This window comes from Malania oleifera, chromosome 3, assembly GCF_029873635.1.
Source record: "Malania oleifera isolate guangnan ecotype guangnan chromosome 3, ASM2987363v1, whole genome shotgun sequence".
Classification (NCBI taxonomy): Eukaryota; Viridiplantae; Streptophyta; class Magnoliopsida; order Santalales; family Ximeniaceae; genus Malania; species Malania oleifera.
This window is the reverse complement of record NC_080419.1, coordinates 124,964,107-124,981,260: the sequence shown is the minus strand read 5'-3', so window position 1 is coordinate 124,981,260 and position 17,154 is coordinate 124,964,107. Positions and strand designations below refer to the sequence as shown.

General features: G+C 38.7%; 1 protein-coding gene across 3 annotated transcripts in view; it reads right to left on the bottom strand.

Moving 5' to 3' along the window:
* Nucleotides 1-17,154, bottom strand: part of LOC131150974 (uncharacterized) — a 40,720-nt gene that overhangs the window by 11,261 nt on the left and 12,305 nt on the right. For 2 of the 3 annotated variants that reach the window (XM_058102101.1, XM_058102103.1), the window contains exons 5-6: nt 11,378-11,488; nt 10,832-10,876 (exon numbers count right to left, since the gene is read on the bottom strand). In XM_058102101.1, the coding sequence (XP_057958084.1) occupies nt 10,832-10,876; nt 11,378-11,488 (156 nt within the window). Of the gene's footprint in view, nt 1-806; nt 909-10,831; nt 10,877-11,377; nt 11,489-17,154 lie in introns of all 3 variants that reach the window. The other variant, XM_058102102.1, reaches the window with a different exon arrangement.

Genomic DNA, 17,154 nt, shown 5'->3' with positions numbered 1-17,154 from the left:
TATATCCCAAGAATGCACATCGAACAGCTTAAGCAGATAATTTAGGTCGCTCATGAGAAGGTAAATGAACAAAACATACACAACCAAAGGTATGAGGTTATCGTAACTGGGTTGCTTAGCAAATAAGAGGAAATAGAGAGACTCCATGAGTAGGACTTAAGAAGGTAAACGATTAATCAAGTAGCAATTTTCAGAACCTCGACCTAGAACAAGGATGGAACAGAGGATTCTAGCAAGAGAGTATGTACCATATCTAGGAGACGATGATTTTTGCGTTCGGCTACTCCATTATGTTGGGGAGTAGTAGGACATGAACGTTGATGAATAATAACGAAAGAAACTGTGGGCGGGAGCGTTGCATATACATAATACCTAGTTTAAAACGAGAACTAACTTGATGAGGATTCGAGAACTACTCCTCAAAGGAGGGGAGAATCACAGTAGAAGAAGAGGGTACAGAGGACACAGGAAACAAATGTTGATTTTCAAAGAAAATAACATTCCTAGAAATGTGTGTACGATGTAATGTAGGATCATAGCAAACAAATCCCTTTTGACACACATTATATCCCAAGAATGCATATCAAATAGATTGAGTAGATAATTTATGTCGGTCAGTAAATGAACAAAACATACACAACCAAAGGTATGGAGGTTATCGTAACTAGGTTGCTTAACAAATATGCGGAAATAGGGAGACTCCATGAGTAGGACTTGAGAAGGTAAACAATTAATCAAGTAGCAATTTTTAGAGCCTCAATCCAGAACAAGGATGGAACAAAGGATTCCAGCAAGAGAGTACGTACCACATCTAGGAGACAAATATTTTTGCATTCGGATACTCCATTCTGTTGGGGAGTAGCGAGACATGAATGTTGATGAATAATACCTTTAGAATCCAAAAATGCCTGAAACTCAGTAGACACATATTCACCACCGGAATCTATGCGTAATGTCTTAATAGAAGCAGAAAATTGATTGTTAACATATGCTAAAAACTCAGTGAAAGTACAAAAAACCTCAAATTTAGAGCAAAGAAAGTATACCCAAGTAAATATGCTAAGATCATCAATGAAAATCACATAGTATTTAAATTTTTCATGTGAACTAACCGAGAAAGGTCCCCAAACATCGCTATGGATAAGATCAAACTGAGAAGCTCTACTAGCATGCAAAGGGAAGGGAAGAGTTTTGATTTTACCAAGTTTGCAAGAGACGCACTCAAGAGATAAAGAAGAGCATTCTTTATTACCAAGTAAACCAAAGTTCAATACATGAGATAAGATTTGAGTATTGGGATGGCATAAATGACGATGCCACACCATACTAAGATCTGAAACATTATTACAAGCAAAATACTTAATAAAAGAAACTAGAGAACGTAATGGAACAGGCAAAAGAGTGGAAACAAGTGCCCCACTTTAGGTCCCTTCACGATCAGCTCCCCTGTTACCTGGTCCTACACCACACAACCATTACTAGAAAAATTAACAGCACAATTGTTATCAACTAATTGACCAACAGAAATAAGATTTGTGGAAGGCAAAGGAGCAAGAAACACATCAGAGAACTTAGAAGAGGCATCTCCGATAGCAACTTTTGGCAAAGAACTACCATCGGCAATCTGAATAGCAAATTGACCAGCGTAGGGCCGAACATGACATAAGGTAGTGGGATTATTCGTCATGTGATTAGAGGCAACCGAGTCCACATACCAGAGTTTAGTAGAATTGTTACCTTGGTGCCCCATTGCTGATAATGCTAAAATTAGCTTCTGTTGCACCATATCGCAGAGGAGTCACCTGAAGAAGAGCCAGGGGCTGCAAAAGTCACTATGGGGGGTACAATAATATAAGTCTATAATTCCAGGGCCTAACGATTCTACGGGCGGATACAACAATCTTTGATAATGTGACCCTTCTGCTTGCAATAAGAGCAAAATTTCTTGGAATAATTAGCAGCGATATGCCCAAATCCTTTGTAGCAAAAACACTGCAAGGTCCTAGAATGCGTAGGCAGTCCTCGTCGTTGAGCAGCATTAAGCCATAGAGACAGACCCTGAACTACCATGAGATTGTGCCAGAGTAACTAGAGTACTAAGCCATTATTCTTCATGAAGTAACTCATCAAAACAAACATCAAGGGAAGGAACAGGAGAGTGATTCAGCAGAGGCGAGCGAACATATTCATACTCAGGGCGGAGTTTCATAAGAAACTGATCACGACGACTAGTCTCGTGAAGACGTTGAATGATGGGAAGAGGGGCAACAGGAACATCCGTAGTAACCAGATCAGAATATTCGTTCCAAAGAATCAGAATCCCCTAATAATAGTCTTGGATGGAACGACTGTCATGTTGAATCATGACAATCGCATGCTCTAACTGAAAACAACGGGTACCATTATCTTGATGATATACTATTTTTAAATAAGTCCACATGGAATGATTGGTGCAATAAGGTCGCAAAGTTGGGGACAATATGTGGCTCAACCGAGCCAAGAAGCCAAGACATAATCCGAGCATCAAGCATGGCCCATGAAGAACAAGCCACTGAATCCTTGGCACCAAGCACAGCCCATGAAGGACAAGCCGCAGACTCCTTGGATTTATCAAGATTGGGTACACAATCTGTGCCATCAATATGACCCCAAAGATCTTTTCCTTTCAGGAAAAGTTCAAATTGAAAAGCCCATGTAGAATAATTGTTGTCTCTAAACTTGGCACACACATGTGTAGAGTCCATGCTAAATAAAGGAGAAAATCGATAAGCCCAAAAAAACAGACTGTGCCGAAAGAAAAAGACTACCAGAAAATCTAGAAGCCCAACAATAAATCAATGCAGGTACAAAGAAAACCAAGAACAACCTGCCTTTCTACACTAAAAAATTAATCTTGAACCAAAAAACCTGCTGTGCCGAGAATCACAAGGACAAAAATCTGCTGTGCCAAGACAGAAAAGCACCGGAAACAACAACAGAAAGCTGTTGCATGCACTAAAATAAATTGCAAACCAGAAAACCTACAAAACCAAAAAGACAAAAAAAATCGAAGGGGAAACTTGCTGTGCCGAGACAGAGAAGCACCAGAAACAACAACAGAAAGTTGTTGCCTGCACTAAAATAAATGGCAAACCAGAAAACCTGCTGTGCCGACAGCCACTCAGCCACATAAATACCGAAGGGAAAAAAATTTCAGAAGAGAAAAAAACCACAACAGCCACAGAAACGAGAGACACCTCCGAAACCGAGAAGACAAAAAAAAATTTGAAGGGAAAAAAAACTTACCAATCGGCTGGCTCTGATACCATGTCAAAGTATTATGTGAATGACCAAATGGTTTGGCCTTGAGTTCTATATATTATATATAGACTTTACAAGAATGCTATACAAGGAAAGTAAATAAGTTCTAGGATGATTCTAGCCCTATACATGTAAACTATAATCTTTCAAGCCCTATACATGCAAACTAAAATATGCTAACTGTATAAAATAATGAATTGAGAAATAAGGAAATAATTGTGGGCTGAAGTAAGGAAAGAAATCTTTTGCTGTTTGCTGTTCCGTTGACAGGTGATACCCATTATGCAGGTCAATCTTGGAGTACCAACAAGAGCCAACTAGCATGTCAAGCATATCCTCAAGTCTAGGGGTAGGGAACCTATACTTGATGGTGATTTTGTTGATAGCTTTACTATCCACACACACATCCTTCAAGACCTATCCATTTTCAAAGTTAGAAGAGCTAGTACAGCACATGGGCTAAGTCTATCTCATAAAGCCCTTGTCAAGGAGTTCTACCACTTAGGGTTCATCCTATAATGTGGCAAGTTAGGTAACTATGAACTTGGAAAGAGATCTATGGCATATTGAATGCTTTGAAAAGGTGGTAGCTCACTAGGTAACTGACTAAGCACAACATCAAAGAACTCAACTAGCAACTCTTCTACCTCAGGTGGGTTACTCACATGGAAACACTTAATCCTTAGAAGGAAGTAAGGAACCTTTCAAGCAATGACTGCTAAAATGCACCTATTTTCTAAGCTCCCTCACTCAACAGCCCCACGATCAAGCAAGTGAATGCTTCTTTGAACGGGGCCTTGATGGGCTACCCTGTTCCTTAACTTAGGATCCTTAAGAGTGGGCTCGGCTTGGTAGGGGTCAAGATGATATTCTCATTTCTATGCCTAAACATACAAGTGTTTTCCCCGTCATGATGGGTTGCATCAAGATCAAATAACCATGGTAGCTCTAGCAAAAAAAAACATGGACCATATCCATTGAGAGTACATCACGTAGACCCTATCCTTGTCTCCCATTTGGATGGGTATAAGATGCCTCACAATAATTGGTAGATTTATCCTGTTTACCTAATTTACCTTAAAGGGATGAGGGTGTAGCTCTCCCTTAAGGTTCAATCTTCTTATAGTAGCCTTGGAGATCACAATCATGCTACCACCCCCATCAATAACTAAATTACATGTCCCATCTCCACAATGAATGAAAGTGTGAAAACTAGTGGCTCACTATCCATGGTAGTGGATAAGACACAAACCTAACCACAGTAACATGGTGGCCATCTTCCTCAAAATCATCAAAAAGCTCACCCTTATCACCCTAGTACTCAACGGCATCTATAGCATGATCCTCACAATCAGGCAAACCATTAGTTTCAAGCTCTAAAGCTAAGGCTCATTGGGGACAACAGGCAACAATATGACCTCTAGCGTGACAATGATGAAACTGCACAAGTGGGCTACTGGCCTGAGGAATGCTAGGTCCACTAGAGTGAATAACATGATGTGACTCTATTTGCTTCGTAGAATTCTCACTAGGGGTAGATTATGGGATGGTAGGCCTAGGTTGAGGGAAGGATTTGGAATGACAACTCACTCACCAAAGATGAAGACCTACAAAAGCTCTAAAGGAATGTTTCGATGGCAAGAGCTTTTTAATAAGCTGTCTCTAAAGGCCATTCACAAACCTAGCCACAATGTGAGGTGTGACCTCAATAATATCACTCCTAAGCCTCAGCTCCTCAAATCGATCAATGTAGCGGGCTACAATAGTGGTATGTTAATGGTTCGAAAGCTCACTGAACAACTAGCTCTTAAAGGAAGGAGGGATGTACTTTTCTTTTAGTCATTGTCTCATCGCTTCCCACTAGGTAATAGGAGATTCACCCAACCGTTCTAGGGTTTGTTGCACAGTTTGCCAATACTTCTTTGTTGGTCCTACAAGTCTCACCTTTGTCTTCATCTCGTATACGGTACCAATTAAAAAAGAAATCCTCCATCTCTGATACCAAGTCTAAAATGGAGCTTGAGTCTAATTTCCATAATAGGCATGCACGTATACCTTGACACCCTTTTTGTAACATCACCATAGTCCTCCCAACCTTGCCTAGGCAAATGTGGAGCACACCTTGGGTTAGGTTGGTACCCTACGTTATTGAACTGTTCAGGTTACCTTGCTCAAACCTAGACTCTACATTGACCTAAGGCTAAAGGGGCTAAACTTGCCTACCAGTATGTTTTGGAGCCTAACTCATATTGTTAGGTGCTAAAGGAACCCTTTGAGTAGGAAGAATACCCTGGGCTGACCCTACTAAATATGGGGACTTGTTAGGGTGCCTAATGGCTCTATGTCTTCTACAAACAAGGTGTTTCCCTAACATCTTTATGACTTGGTCAAACTGTAGTGTGAGGTGCTCAAACTTTTGGTCCACGAAAACCTGTTAAGTGTCCAATCAAACAAGGATTGGGTATCATTGGGTGCAAGTTCAATGGGATTGGTAACAATGTTTTTGTTTGTAACCATGGCTAATTTTGTTTGTAACCATGGCTAATGCATTATGGTGCAATGATGGTAAGGAAGACTAAACTTGGCTATAAGTGATATGAACCCTAAAATTACTACAATGCGCACTCATGAAGCTAGAGAACATAATACACATTAAGGTACATGATCTCACATGACATGGCAACATGGAATGAACTAGGTATGTGTATAAAGTATGAACAAGGATGCCATGATGAGTTAACTAGAGGAATTTACAAGACAAAGGCATGTTTTTTTTTTTTTTAAGGGTAACAAGAAACTTGGAATTATGCAATACAAATTTTCCCTAGTCATACAAAAGTTAGTCAAGATATGCTAACCTCATGAAAGAATTTGAACACAAATTGAGTTTACCATCGAATTCAAGCAATTTCTCAAATCTCATTCTCAGATCCTCAAGAAACAGCCTTCGAACAGCAGCTGGGACTCAATCTAAATGGTGGCAAGACTTCAAAACTCTGAAATTTGCTTTGAGTAGCCCAAGATTAAGCTGTATTTGACCTTAGAAGTGCAAACCAAGCTTGATACTTTAATTTTACCTCAGAAGGCTTCAAAATATCAGGAAAAAAATCCAAATTCACAAATCTGCAAGCAATATCCCACAAATCTGGGCAAAACAGGGGAAGTCCAGCAACTTCCGCAAGCACATGGCTGGCAGTGAGGTTCCGGCCGGTAGATCAGGGGTGGGGATTCCAGTGAGGGTGGCAGTGTGGTGAAAAAAAAAATGCAGGAAATGGGGGATTTAGAGGGGCTTCCAGCTGGGGTAGCTTCTAGTGGTGTGTGGTGGCCACCCCCCTGTCGGATGGAGATGATATTGAAGGGGTGGGGGTTTCGGTGGTGTCTGATGTTAGTGGTGAGGGAGGTGAGGGTTTCAAGATCAGGGGCATGAATGTAATTTTCAGAAAAGTTGCAGATGAACAGTGTTTGAGATGTCTGCAATTTCTGACTTCAAACGGCTGCAAGGTGATCGTGGTTGGGCTCTGGTACCAATTTGATGTAGGACAAGTGAGAGAGTTTAGATTTAGAGAGAGCATTGAGAGGAGGAGGAGGAGAAGAAGAAGAAGAAGCAGCAGCAGCAGGAAGAGGAAGAAAACCAGAAATAGACTGGGGAAGGAAGAAGAACAAGAAGGAAAAAGAAGAAGAAGAACAGCAGAACCTGTGCACAAGAGAGAGACAGAGAGACAGAGGGAAACTGCACTCTGATTCAAACAATAACTGTACATCAACTTGCATGTCCAGCACTTACGGTTAAACCACTAATACAACCAACACATATTTACAAATATAATCCAACGAAACACATCTACAAATATGACCCAACTAAACACATAAATACAAATATTAATGGAAGTCACTAAAAAAGTAAAAATAGGTCCTCCATACACACTATTTCCTAAACCTTCTTAAGCCCAAGCCTAAAATATGTGTCCGCCTAAGGGATATAGGTGGTCCTCTGTCACAAGGGATTAATGATAATCAATGGGAAGGCTTTTGGGCTAGGAAATAAAGAGCTCATATTAACTCAAAAGAAGATAAAGGGGGCACGTAACCCCCACATAATGGTTCTAACCCCCAATTCAATAGGGGAGGAGCATTAAAGCATGAGGGCATTCAAGTGGGAGGGCACCTATAAAAGGGGAGATGGGAACAATGTGGGGGGGGGCGCTCATTCTAAGAACCATAACCATAATTGTATACCTTTTGCGCCCACTCTGACTTGAGCATTAGAGAAGGCCCCCAGAGGCCACCAAGCGTCCCGCAAGCTCCATTTTCTTTTGCTTGGGTTACAGGTAATCATCAGAATCTGTGGGCGTAGAGATTGAGGTATGATTTTTGGCATCAACATCTTGGTGTACCAGGTAAGGGGAGTTTGCTTCCCACATGGCAATACTTGTAATTGGAGGAGAGAGAGAGAGAGAGAGAGGAAGCGGGGGCCACATCAATCGCCCCCCCAGACCAAGGAATACTTTTGCCCCAAGGCTCAGGAGGTTAAAAATATATATATATAAGTGAGAAGCACCTAGGCTCCAATGCCCTAGAAGGCCAAGAGCCTGAGAGAGAGATAGAAGCAAATCAAATTCAGAGAAGCGACTAAATCTTGATGAATATGATTCAGCAAGGGAAAGAAAATAGCAAGACTTATTAAGCCTTGTATGGGTAGCAAATCTCTTAGGCATCTAGCTTCCACGAATAAGCACGTCATGTGCTCAACGAAATGCCCAAGCTAAATGTCAGCGCCATTTATTGAGATGTGATTACAACATTTTTTGTTGTTTTTTTTTTCTCCAAATTTTTGGCCATGAAGGAAAGGTATGTCTTTAACTCATTTAAGTTTAATTCCCTTACCTTTGAGCACAAAACACCCATATAAGGAGGTAAAAACCTTCTTGTGGCCAAGAATAACACACCTCCACATAGTATCCTATTGGTTGTTGAACGTTATAAGGAGAACCATACAGTGGTACAAGTTTGAATCTTCCACATGGCAAAAGCTAAGTGCATAGTACATGTGGTTCTCACACAAGGTATACAAGTGCTTTTACCATATTTTTAGTCAGGTGGTGGAAGCCACGTTTAATTGATAAATAACATACAACTTCATGCAAGGTCATTGGCCACAATATAAACCCTTTGAAATAAAATAAAATAAAACATTAGGACTCACCTAAATTAGTTGGCAATAATAAAATCTCAATCCTAGCACTATATGTATTAGAATGGATGAAAACATGTAGCAGATTCAGGTCATTACTAGAGCATATGGAAATCAGCCTAGGAAATTGATTGCTTAGTGATTACATGAGTGAGTATAATCTATGCGGCACAATTTTTTTAAAGTGACTTATAGTGCATGCATTTGGATTTTCAACATCCTCGTGATTTATCTAAATTGAGCGTGTATGAAAATTTCATGTACGCAAGATGTGCTTCGATGTGTAGTAACCATCAATAATATTCTAATACATCTTGAAGTGTGCATAATAGCAGTTTGTTACATCCCTCATCACACTTAATTACATCAATAAATTTGTTAATGAGTGTAACACCTTAGAATACCAACAAATTAATTGGACCAATACCCTTGTATGAATAGTCAGTGCCAAATTGCCATAAAAATTAAATATCGAAAAATAACAAATACAAACAAAAAGTTGTTCATAAAGACACATTGTTGAAACAAAATGCATTTTTCTCTTTTAGCAATTCATGTGCAGAAAAATGGCAAGAAGCCCCAATCCTATAGGGGCCACCAAACAAGGTTGCAAAAATTAGGCCTTCAAGGGCCACAATATGAGGCCATGAAATACAAAAATACAAATGCCAAATAGGCTCACTTGGCAGAATGGCCAAGTACGAAAGGCCAAATAGGCCTACTTGGCAAAATGGCCAAATACAAAAAGTCAAATAGGCTAACCTAAAGAAAATTGGCTGAATGGCCAAGAACGAAAGGTCAAATAGGCCACCAAACAGCCAAAAAGGCTCACCTAAAGAAAATTTGTAGAATAACCAAGTACAAAAGTCCAAATAGAGTCAATAGGTAGAATGACCCACTATAAAAGGGCCAAATAGGCCCATGTGAAAAAAACTGAAAAAATTGCCAGGAACAAGATGCCAAATAGACCCACTTGACAAAATAGCTAAGAGAAAAGGTCAAATAGACTTGTTTGGAAAAATGGTGCAAGTATTAAAGGCCTAAATTAACCTTGCGAAATAGCGTTGGAGAGTAAGCCACCTCCCAAAGCAGTAACCTTGGGAAATACCCATGAATGTCTAAAACCAAGCTCCAGTTTGGATGAAACAATTGAGCTCTGGCACAAATGCAAAATCTAAGCTCTGCTTGAATTAAAGGTCTAAGCTTTTGCTCGAAGCAAGGGTTCAATCTCGAGTTTAAAAACAAAGCCTAGATTAATTGTGTGAGTGAGAACATTCTAAATATATTCCTGAACTTGAAATTGCCTTTCAAGGGTTGAGAGTGGGGGACATCTAGGGCCAAAATATGACACGTCACAAGGGATCAATTAAAATAATGGGAAGGCTTTTGGGCTACCTCTAGGAAATAAAGGAGCATATATTAACTTAAAAGAAGATAGAGGGACTGTACCCCCAGCATAACAGTTATAAACCCCAATTCAATAGGGGAGGAGCATTAAAGTATAAAGACATTCAAGTGGGGATCACCTATAAGAAGGGAAGATTGGGACAAGGTAAGGGGGCTCATTCTAAGAACTATAACCATAATAATATACATTTCACGCCAATTCTGACTTGAGCATCGAAGAAGACCCCCAAAGACCACAGGGGGGTTCTCCCAAGCTCCATCTTTTCCTTGGTTGTAGGTGTTCATCATGATGTGTGGTGAACGAGGGGCAACCGAGCCCAACGAACCAAAGATGCAGAGATCGGGGTATGATTTTTGGCCTCAACATGTCAAAATGCAAAAACATATTTCATCATTGCCATAGTGGAAAACAACTACATCCCAGCCAAACCTGAACTAGTAAATTGCTACATTGACGTAACTTACAAAGAAGAGAGATATTCGTGCCTAGCAAAGTCCACAGACAAATTTCCAATTCCCTACTCCCCAAAATTGACATTGCAATCCTATGTGTTTCCTTCTCTCCATATTTATGGAATTCTTGATTTATCAACTACCCATCATCTTGTTTACCCATGAAGCAAACAAAACACTTAGGCTAATTCCATCCACATGCTTTTTGGCTAGCTATTGGCCATTTAGATACCTTACTCTTTACAAACTCCTAAGGCAAGTATCGCTAGTCTTTAGTCAAACATCCTAACCAAGGGAACGAGTTCATAACCATCCCCCTCTCCCTACCACAAGAAAGAAGAAGAAGACCTTTAAATGCATTATTTATAAAAATTTAGAACAGAACTCATTAGGCTATAGGCATGTTATACATATCAATAATTCTAGCTTCATAAGGTTGGTGTCATCTAGAAACATATTAACTGAAAATTAGAGTCTCACCTCATTAATTCTTCGTGTAGAGATCCTTTGTTTGAGGTACTATTCCTGCAAGATTTTGAGAGCTTCCAATTTAACATTCCAATATCCTTGGCCTCCATGAAACATTGTAGGTTACTTCTAGATGTATTTAAAGGAAAATTGACTTTAATAGGTCAATAGCTTTAAGTTTACAACTATGATAGTAATCTAAGACCAATCAACCACATAATGGCTGTGTTAATAGTCTTTAACTTACATTTCCCCAAGATCAAATGTGAGATTATTTTATAGCAACTCTCACTCTCTGCACACACACCCACACAAATCAGAGGAGAGGTGGGAGTTATTTTTGCAATTAAATTGGATCATTGTGCTTTTTTATCAAAAAGATGAAAATCTTGTCCAGGAGTTAAGTAGCATGAGATGTTAGCAAGTGCAAAATATGATTCCAATAAAAAGAAGTACTGCAGATAAGTCCCAACATATAATTCTAGAGACCATGGTGCGTCATTTTCCCTTCAAATTGCATCTAAAAGCACCCTGAGACAGTGATCAGGAATAACAAACCTGCAGACTGAAATTCTGAAGATGCGCAGAGACTTGGTGGAAAGATTAAAAATAGCATCAGCAATGCAATCCTTGCCAAACAGGTACACTACTGGATAACCAAGAAGCCACCTGAAACATATTTCATACCCAGCATAAATTTTTTTTTTTTTTTATATAAAAGTGGGAGTTAAATGCTTGGTCGGTCACTGTATTTTTTAAAAATGTTCAATTTCAATCATTATAATTTTTTTTAATGCGGTCACTATACATCCTAAATCATTGCAACCTCGGTTGACTGAATGTACCAGGTGTGCATGTGAATTGCAATGATTTAAGATGTACAATTAAAGAAAAGAAAATCACAATGACTAACTTACAAAAACTCAATGACTAACTGAGCATTTAACTCACTAAAATTGAATCTATATTTAACATGGCAAATCCAAAACTAGTAAGGTTCTCAGAGGACTAAAAAAGGCAATCGACTATCATAATTAGCAAATATCACCTGCTAACTTACCATATGGCGAGTTCAATTCAATGACAACCCTATAACCAAAGCTTGCAAGAATTTTTATATACAATTGATGACTAAAGGTTCTCTGCAAGTTTTGGTGAGACTCCATTAATTTTTTCTAGGTGAGACTCCTACAAGCCCGTCGAGAGATTCTAAGGGTCTGTTTAGTTGTGGAAAACAACTTTCATTTTTCAGTTTTAGCTTTCCAAAGAATTATAAAAATTCCAGCTTGTTATTCAGTTTTCCAAGATTTGTATTAAAAGGTAGAAACTAAAGGGTTTGTTAAGTTGTGCAAAACAGTTTTCATTTTCCACTTCTAGATTTCCAAATAATTACGAAAAAGACACCTTGTTTCCAATTTTCCAAAAAAGATAAAAGAAACCAAAAATCTAGAAAACAATAAAAAGATGTTTTTCAACTCTTCTATACAAATTTAGTAAATTGGAAAAGTAGCATTTTTTATAATTATTTGAAAAAAAAAATGGAAATGGAAAATGAAGTTGTTTTCCACAAGTGAATAGTACCCAAAATTTTATATTGTCTTCCATTTTTTTTTTATACAAATGCTGCAAAACTGAAAAGTAAACTGGCTTTTTTGCAATGTTTTGGAAAACTAAAAATGGAAAATGGAATATGTTTTCCACAACCAAACAAGCCCTGAGCTTATCTCTTCACTCCTCCGCTTCTCTTTCTTCCTCTTTATGGCACACTATAAATCATGACCAGCACCAATTTTCTATAATTTTTCACCACTAAACCTTATTTTTCCACCATCAAACTCCCAGCCATAACATCTCCAAGACCACAGCAGCCAAACATAAGCTTATGTAGCCATTCGCAGTATGTTCAAAGTGCCACAATTCCATCTTTTCCTTTTCTCTATTAAGCCCCAAACAATATTTTCTAATAACCTTCCATGAATCTTAAAAGTAATTCCTTGCATTCTATTTGTGGTAGGCGGCCTAATAGTAAGATGATAGGAACTGGTTGGCAAGTGTTGACATGAACAAATGGTTGTGATAGGGGCAACTAGGTCACAGGTTTTTTTACCTCACATAGGCGTGTGGTTTTAAGTTGGAAATATTATTGTTAAATAACACAACCCCCCCCCCCCCCCCTTCTTATGGATTACCTGTAAACAATGTACACGATATAAGGATCTCAAAGACTCCAAAGGATATTCATATCAACCTTATAACCATGTGAAAGTCGAATCACAGATAATTATATCCTATTTCATCCCCTTATCCTACCAACCCAATGTGGTCAAAGCATTTATAACACATTTAATCACGTCTACTACTGGCTTTGATGCATCTCACAGAGTGACAATACTAGAAATTGTTTCTTCAGCCTCTTCCCTCAAATATATATTCCAAATAAGGAACTCCTGCAAACCTTCTTTAGCATTAACATTAGAATGAATTGTTGCAAGATCATTAGATTTCCAATCCTCAAACATTCTAAAGATCTTCATTTTCAGCACAATGTATTCCAATCGCAAAGGGAGAAGAAGCATTTCTAGCCTTCTAGGCCCTCTGCTCGTCATAAACTTTCAGCAATTTTTGACTAAACCCACAAATATAAGCTATTGAAATCACATTCTTTTATCCATTCTACAGGGCTGCTCCACAAAAAGAATAGGCAAATGATCCAAGTAGCTCTAGGAAGTGGTTAAGCACCACTTGCAAGATACCTTGCTCAAGCATACCAATCTGAGAAGTTATGAAATCTATCAAAACTGCTCATACAGGATTTTTCTAGCACTCAATACAGTGCAAGAGACAGCATCCAAATCCATAAAGCCATCCCTTTTGTTGAATCCTCTAAGCGACTTCATCTTGCTAAACCACCTGAAATCAGTGACAAACCAAAAAGGGGAAAACACCCACACTCCACTGGCTACTGAATCTGTGAAAACCTCTTTTCTAACTGCTGCAACATCTTACATCTAACAGCATTACTATTAGCGCAAATGATGAATGCAGACAGCCATGATTTATTTTTAATACAGAAACAAATCAATATGAGGGAACTCAATGATAATAATTGTTGACAAAAAGACTAGCATTCAAAACAATTGAGCCCTCATGAATTGTGATAACTCAGGATTTAAAAAAAAGGGAAGGGAAAAATTCAGCTCTTCAAGGATTTCACTTGGGTATCTTCCTTATTTGCTAGTCTCTCATATGCATTCAACAATAATTTAATTTCTAACAATATTTACGTGGCCATCTAAAAATCATTCCCTCAATTATACTGCTTACGCAAGCACCCACACTTATTTTCTTAACATTCTATCCTGTACATTATTCTGCATGGTTTTTTAACTATGGACCAAATGCAGACCAGAAACATCTGAAACAACAAATGTGGGAAGCAAATCAAGTTTTTAGCAACTTTAGTTCAAACAACAGGTTGGCAACATTATCAATCTCTTTGTTATTGTTAAGATTTAATTAAAAATGAATGACCTAACTTGAAGATAGGTCTCTCCCCCTATTTATAATACAAATTTAAATACATTCTAATGACAATAATACCCTTACTAACTCTCATTAATTAAAATACTAACACACTCCATAACAATAACACTAAAAGACATATATAACCTCTAACACTCCCCCTCAAGCTAGAGCATAAATGTCATAAGCTCCTAGCTTGTTACAAATGAATCTAACACGAGCACCCACCAACACTTTGGTAAACAAATTAGCAAGCTGCATGTCCGACTTCACATAAGCGGTTGTAATGAGCTTCTGCAGAAGTTTCTCCCAAATAAAGTCGCAATCAACTTCAATGTGCTTTGTCCGCTCATGAAAGACCAGGTTGGAGGCAATATGAAGAGGAGCTTGATTATCACACACCAACTTCATAGGCTGAGAATGCAGAAAACCCAATTCTTCCAACATGTTCTTCAACCAAACAAATTCACAGGTAGTGTGAGTCATAGCTCTATATTCTGATTCAGCACTTGACCTTGCTACCACAATTTGTTTTTTACTTTTCCAAGAAACCAAATTACCACCAACCAAGATATAGTACCCAGTGGTGGATCTCCAATCGGAAGGCGATCCAGCCCAATCAGCATTTGCATATCCATGGATATAAGTGTGAGCTTGATCACGATATAAAAGACCTCTCCCAGGTACACCTTTGAGATATCTCAAGATGCGAATTACTGCGTCCCAATGACTTGTCCTCGAAGAATCTAGAATTTGACTTACAACACTTGTTGTAAAAGATATATCCAGCCGAGTAACCATGAGACAATTCAACTTTCCAACAAATCTCCGGTATTGTCCAGGATTAGGTAGCAAATCATCCATATCCGGCATTAACTTGCTATTAAGATCCATGGGTGCATCAACCGGTTTAGATCCCAACAAGCCAGTTCCTCTAACAAGTCAAGAACATACTTCCTTTGTGACACAACAGCTCCAATATGAGATCTCGATACTTCTATACCCAAGAAATATTTCAACAGTCCTAAATCTTTGGTCTGAAACTTAGTATGTAGAAAAACTTTGAGACTCTAAATACCTTTATCATCATCACCTGTAATGACAATATCATCCACATAAACAACAAGAAGGATCCTACCCAATGAAGTATGACGATAAAACATGGAATGATCCACAGCACGCCATCGAAAACCAAACTCAAGTACTACAGCACTGAAACGACCAAACCATGCTTCGGGAGACTGTTTTAAACCATATAAAGCCTTCTGGAGCCAACAAACTAAGCCTGACTCCCTCTGAGCAACAAACCCTGGTGGTTGCTCCATATAAACCTCCTCCTCAAGGTCACCATGCAAGAAGGCATTTTTTACATCAAACTAATGCAAAGGCCAATGGCAAGTAGTAGCCAAAGAGATTAACAGACGTCCTAATGTAAGTTTGGCAACTGGAAAAAAAAGTATCAGAATAATCCAGACCATACACCTAAGTGTATCCCTTAGCATCAAAACAAGCCTTTAGACGAGCCACAAACCATCAGGATTGACTTTCACAATGTAAACCCAGCGACAACCAACCATAGAGTTGTGAGGAGGAAGAGGTACCAAGTCCCAAGTACCATTGTCATGTAAAGCATTCATCTCATATTCTCATCAACCATAGCATCCCTCCATCTTGAATGGGCTAAGGCTTCCGAAACAGATTTAGGAAGGGTAGTAGATGATACAGTAGTGACAAAACAATAATAGGAGGGTGATAAGGAGTTATAAGAAACATGGTTGGAAATGGGGTGTTGAGTACATGTGCGTTTACCTTTCCAAACAGCAATAGGAGGATCAACATCATGAGAACTATGATCATCAAATGAAGAAACCAAAGGCCTGGTAGTAGAAGCTAGAGGGGACTTTCTTCCTTGGAGCCGCCATCGTGAATACACCTAAAAATTAGGATGATCAAGGCGATGAGAAGGACTTGAACTACATTGAGACTCAGATAGTTAGTAGGGCAAGGACAGCAACGTACAATCTAGAAGATTAGGGAAAGGAAGAGACTCATTGAGCTCAGAAGTGCTCAGTGACTGGGTGTAGTAAGGTTTAGACTCAAAGAAGGTAACATCGGTAGAAACAAAGAAGCGATGCAGCACAGGATTATAACAACAATACCCCTTTTTTAAGTATACGAGTTGCCCAGAAAGACACATTTTATAGCACAAGGACCTAACTTATCCACGCCAAGAGTTTGTTGATGAACAAAGGACATACACCCAAATATATGAGGAGGAAGAAAAAATAAAGGTGAATTAGGAAAGAGAACGAAATAGGGAATTTTACCACTATGAACAGAGGATGGCATTGTGTTAATCAAATAACAAGCAGTAAGTACAGCATCACTCCAAAACACTTTAGATACATGCACTTGATAAAGTAAAGTGGGAGTGATTTCAAGATGTCAATTTTTTCGCTCTGCAACCCGATTTTGTTAAGGAGTGTGAGCAAAGGATGATTAATGGACAATACCAAACTGAGTCACATAAGTAGTGAATTGTGTATTGAAAAATATTTAGCATTATCACTTTGAAGCATTCAAAGTAGCAAACCAAATTGAGTCTTTATTTCAGAATTAAAGGCACAAAATAAATGAAATAACGCAGAACGATCTTTTATTAAATATAACCAAGTCATTCTTGAATAATCAACCACAAAGGTTACAAAGTAGCGGAAACCCAACTTGGACACGACCCTACTAGGACCTTATACATTTGAATGAACTGACATAAAAGAGATTGCAACCCATTTATTGACCCAAGAAGCAAAAGA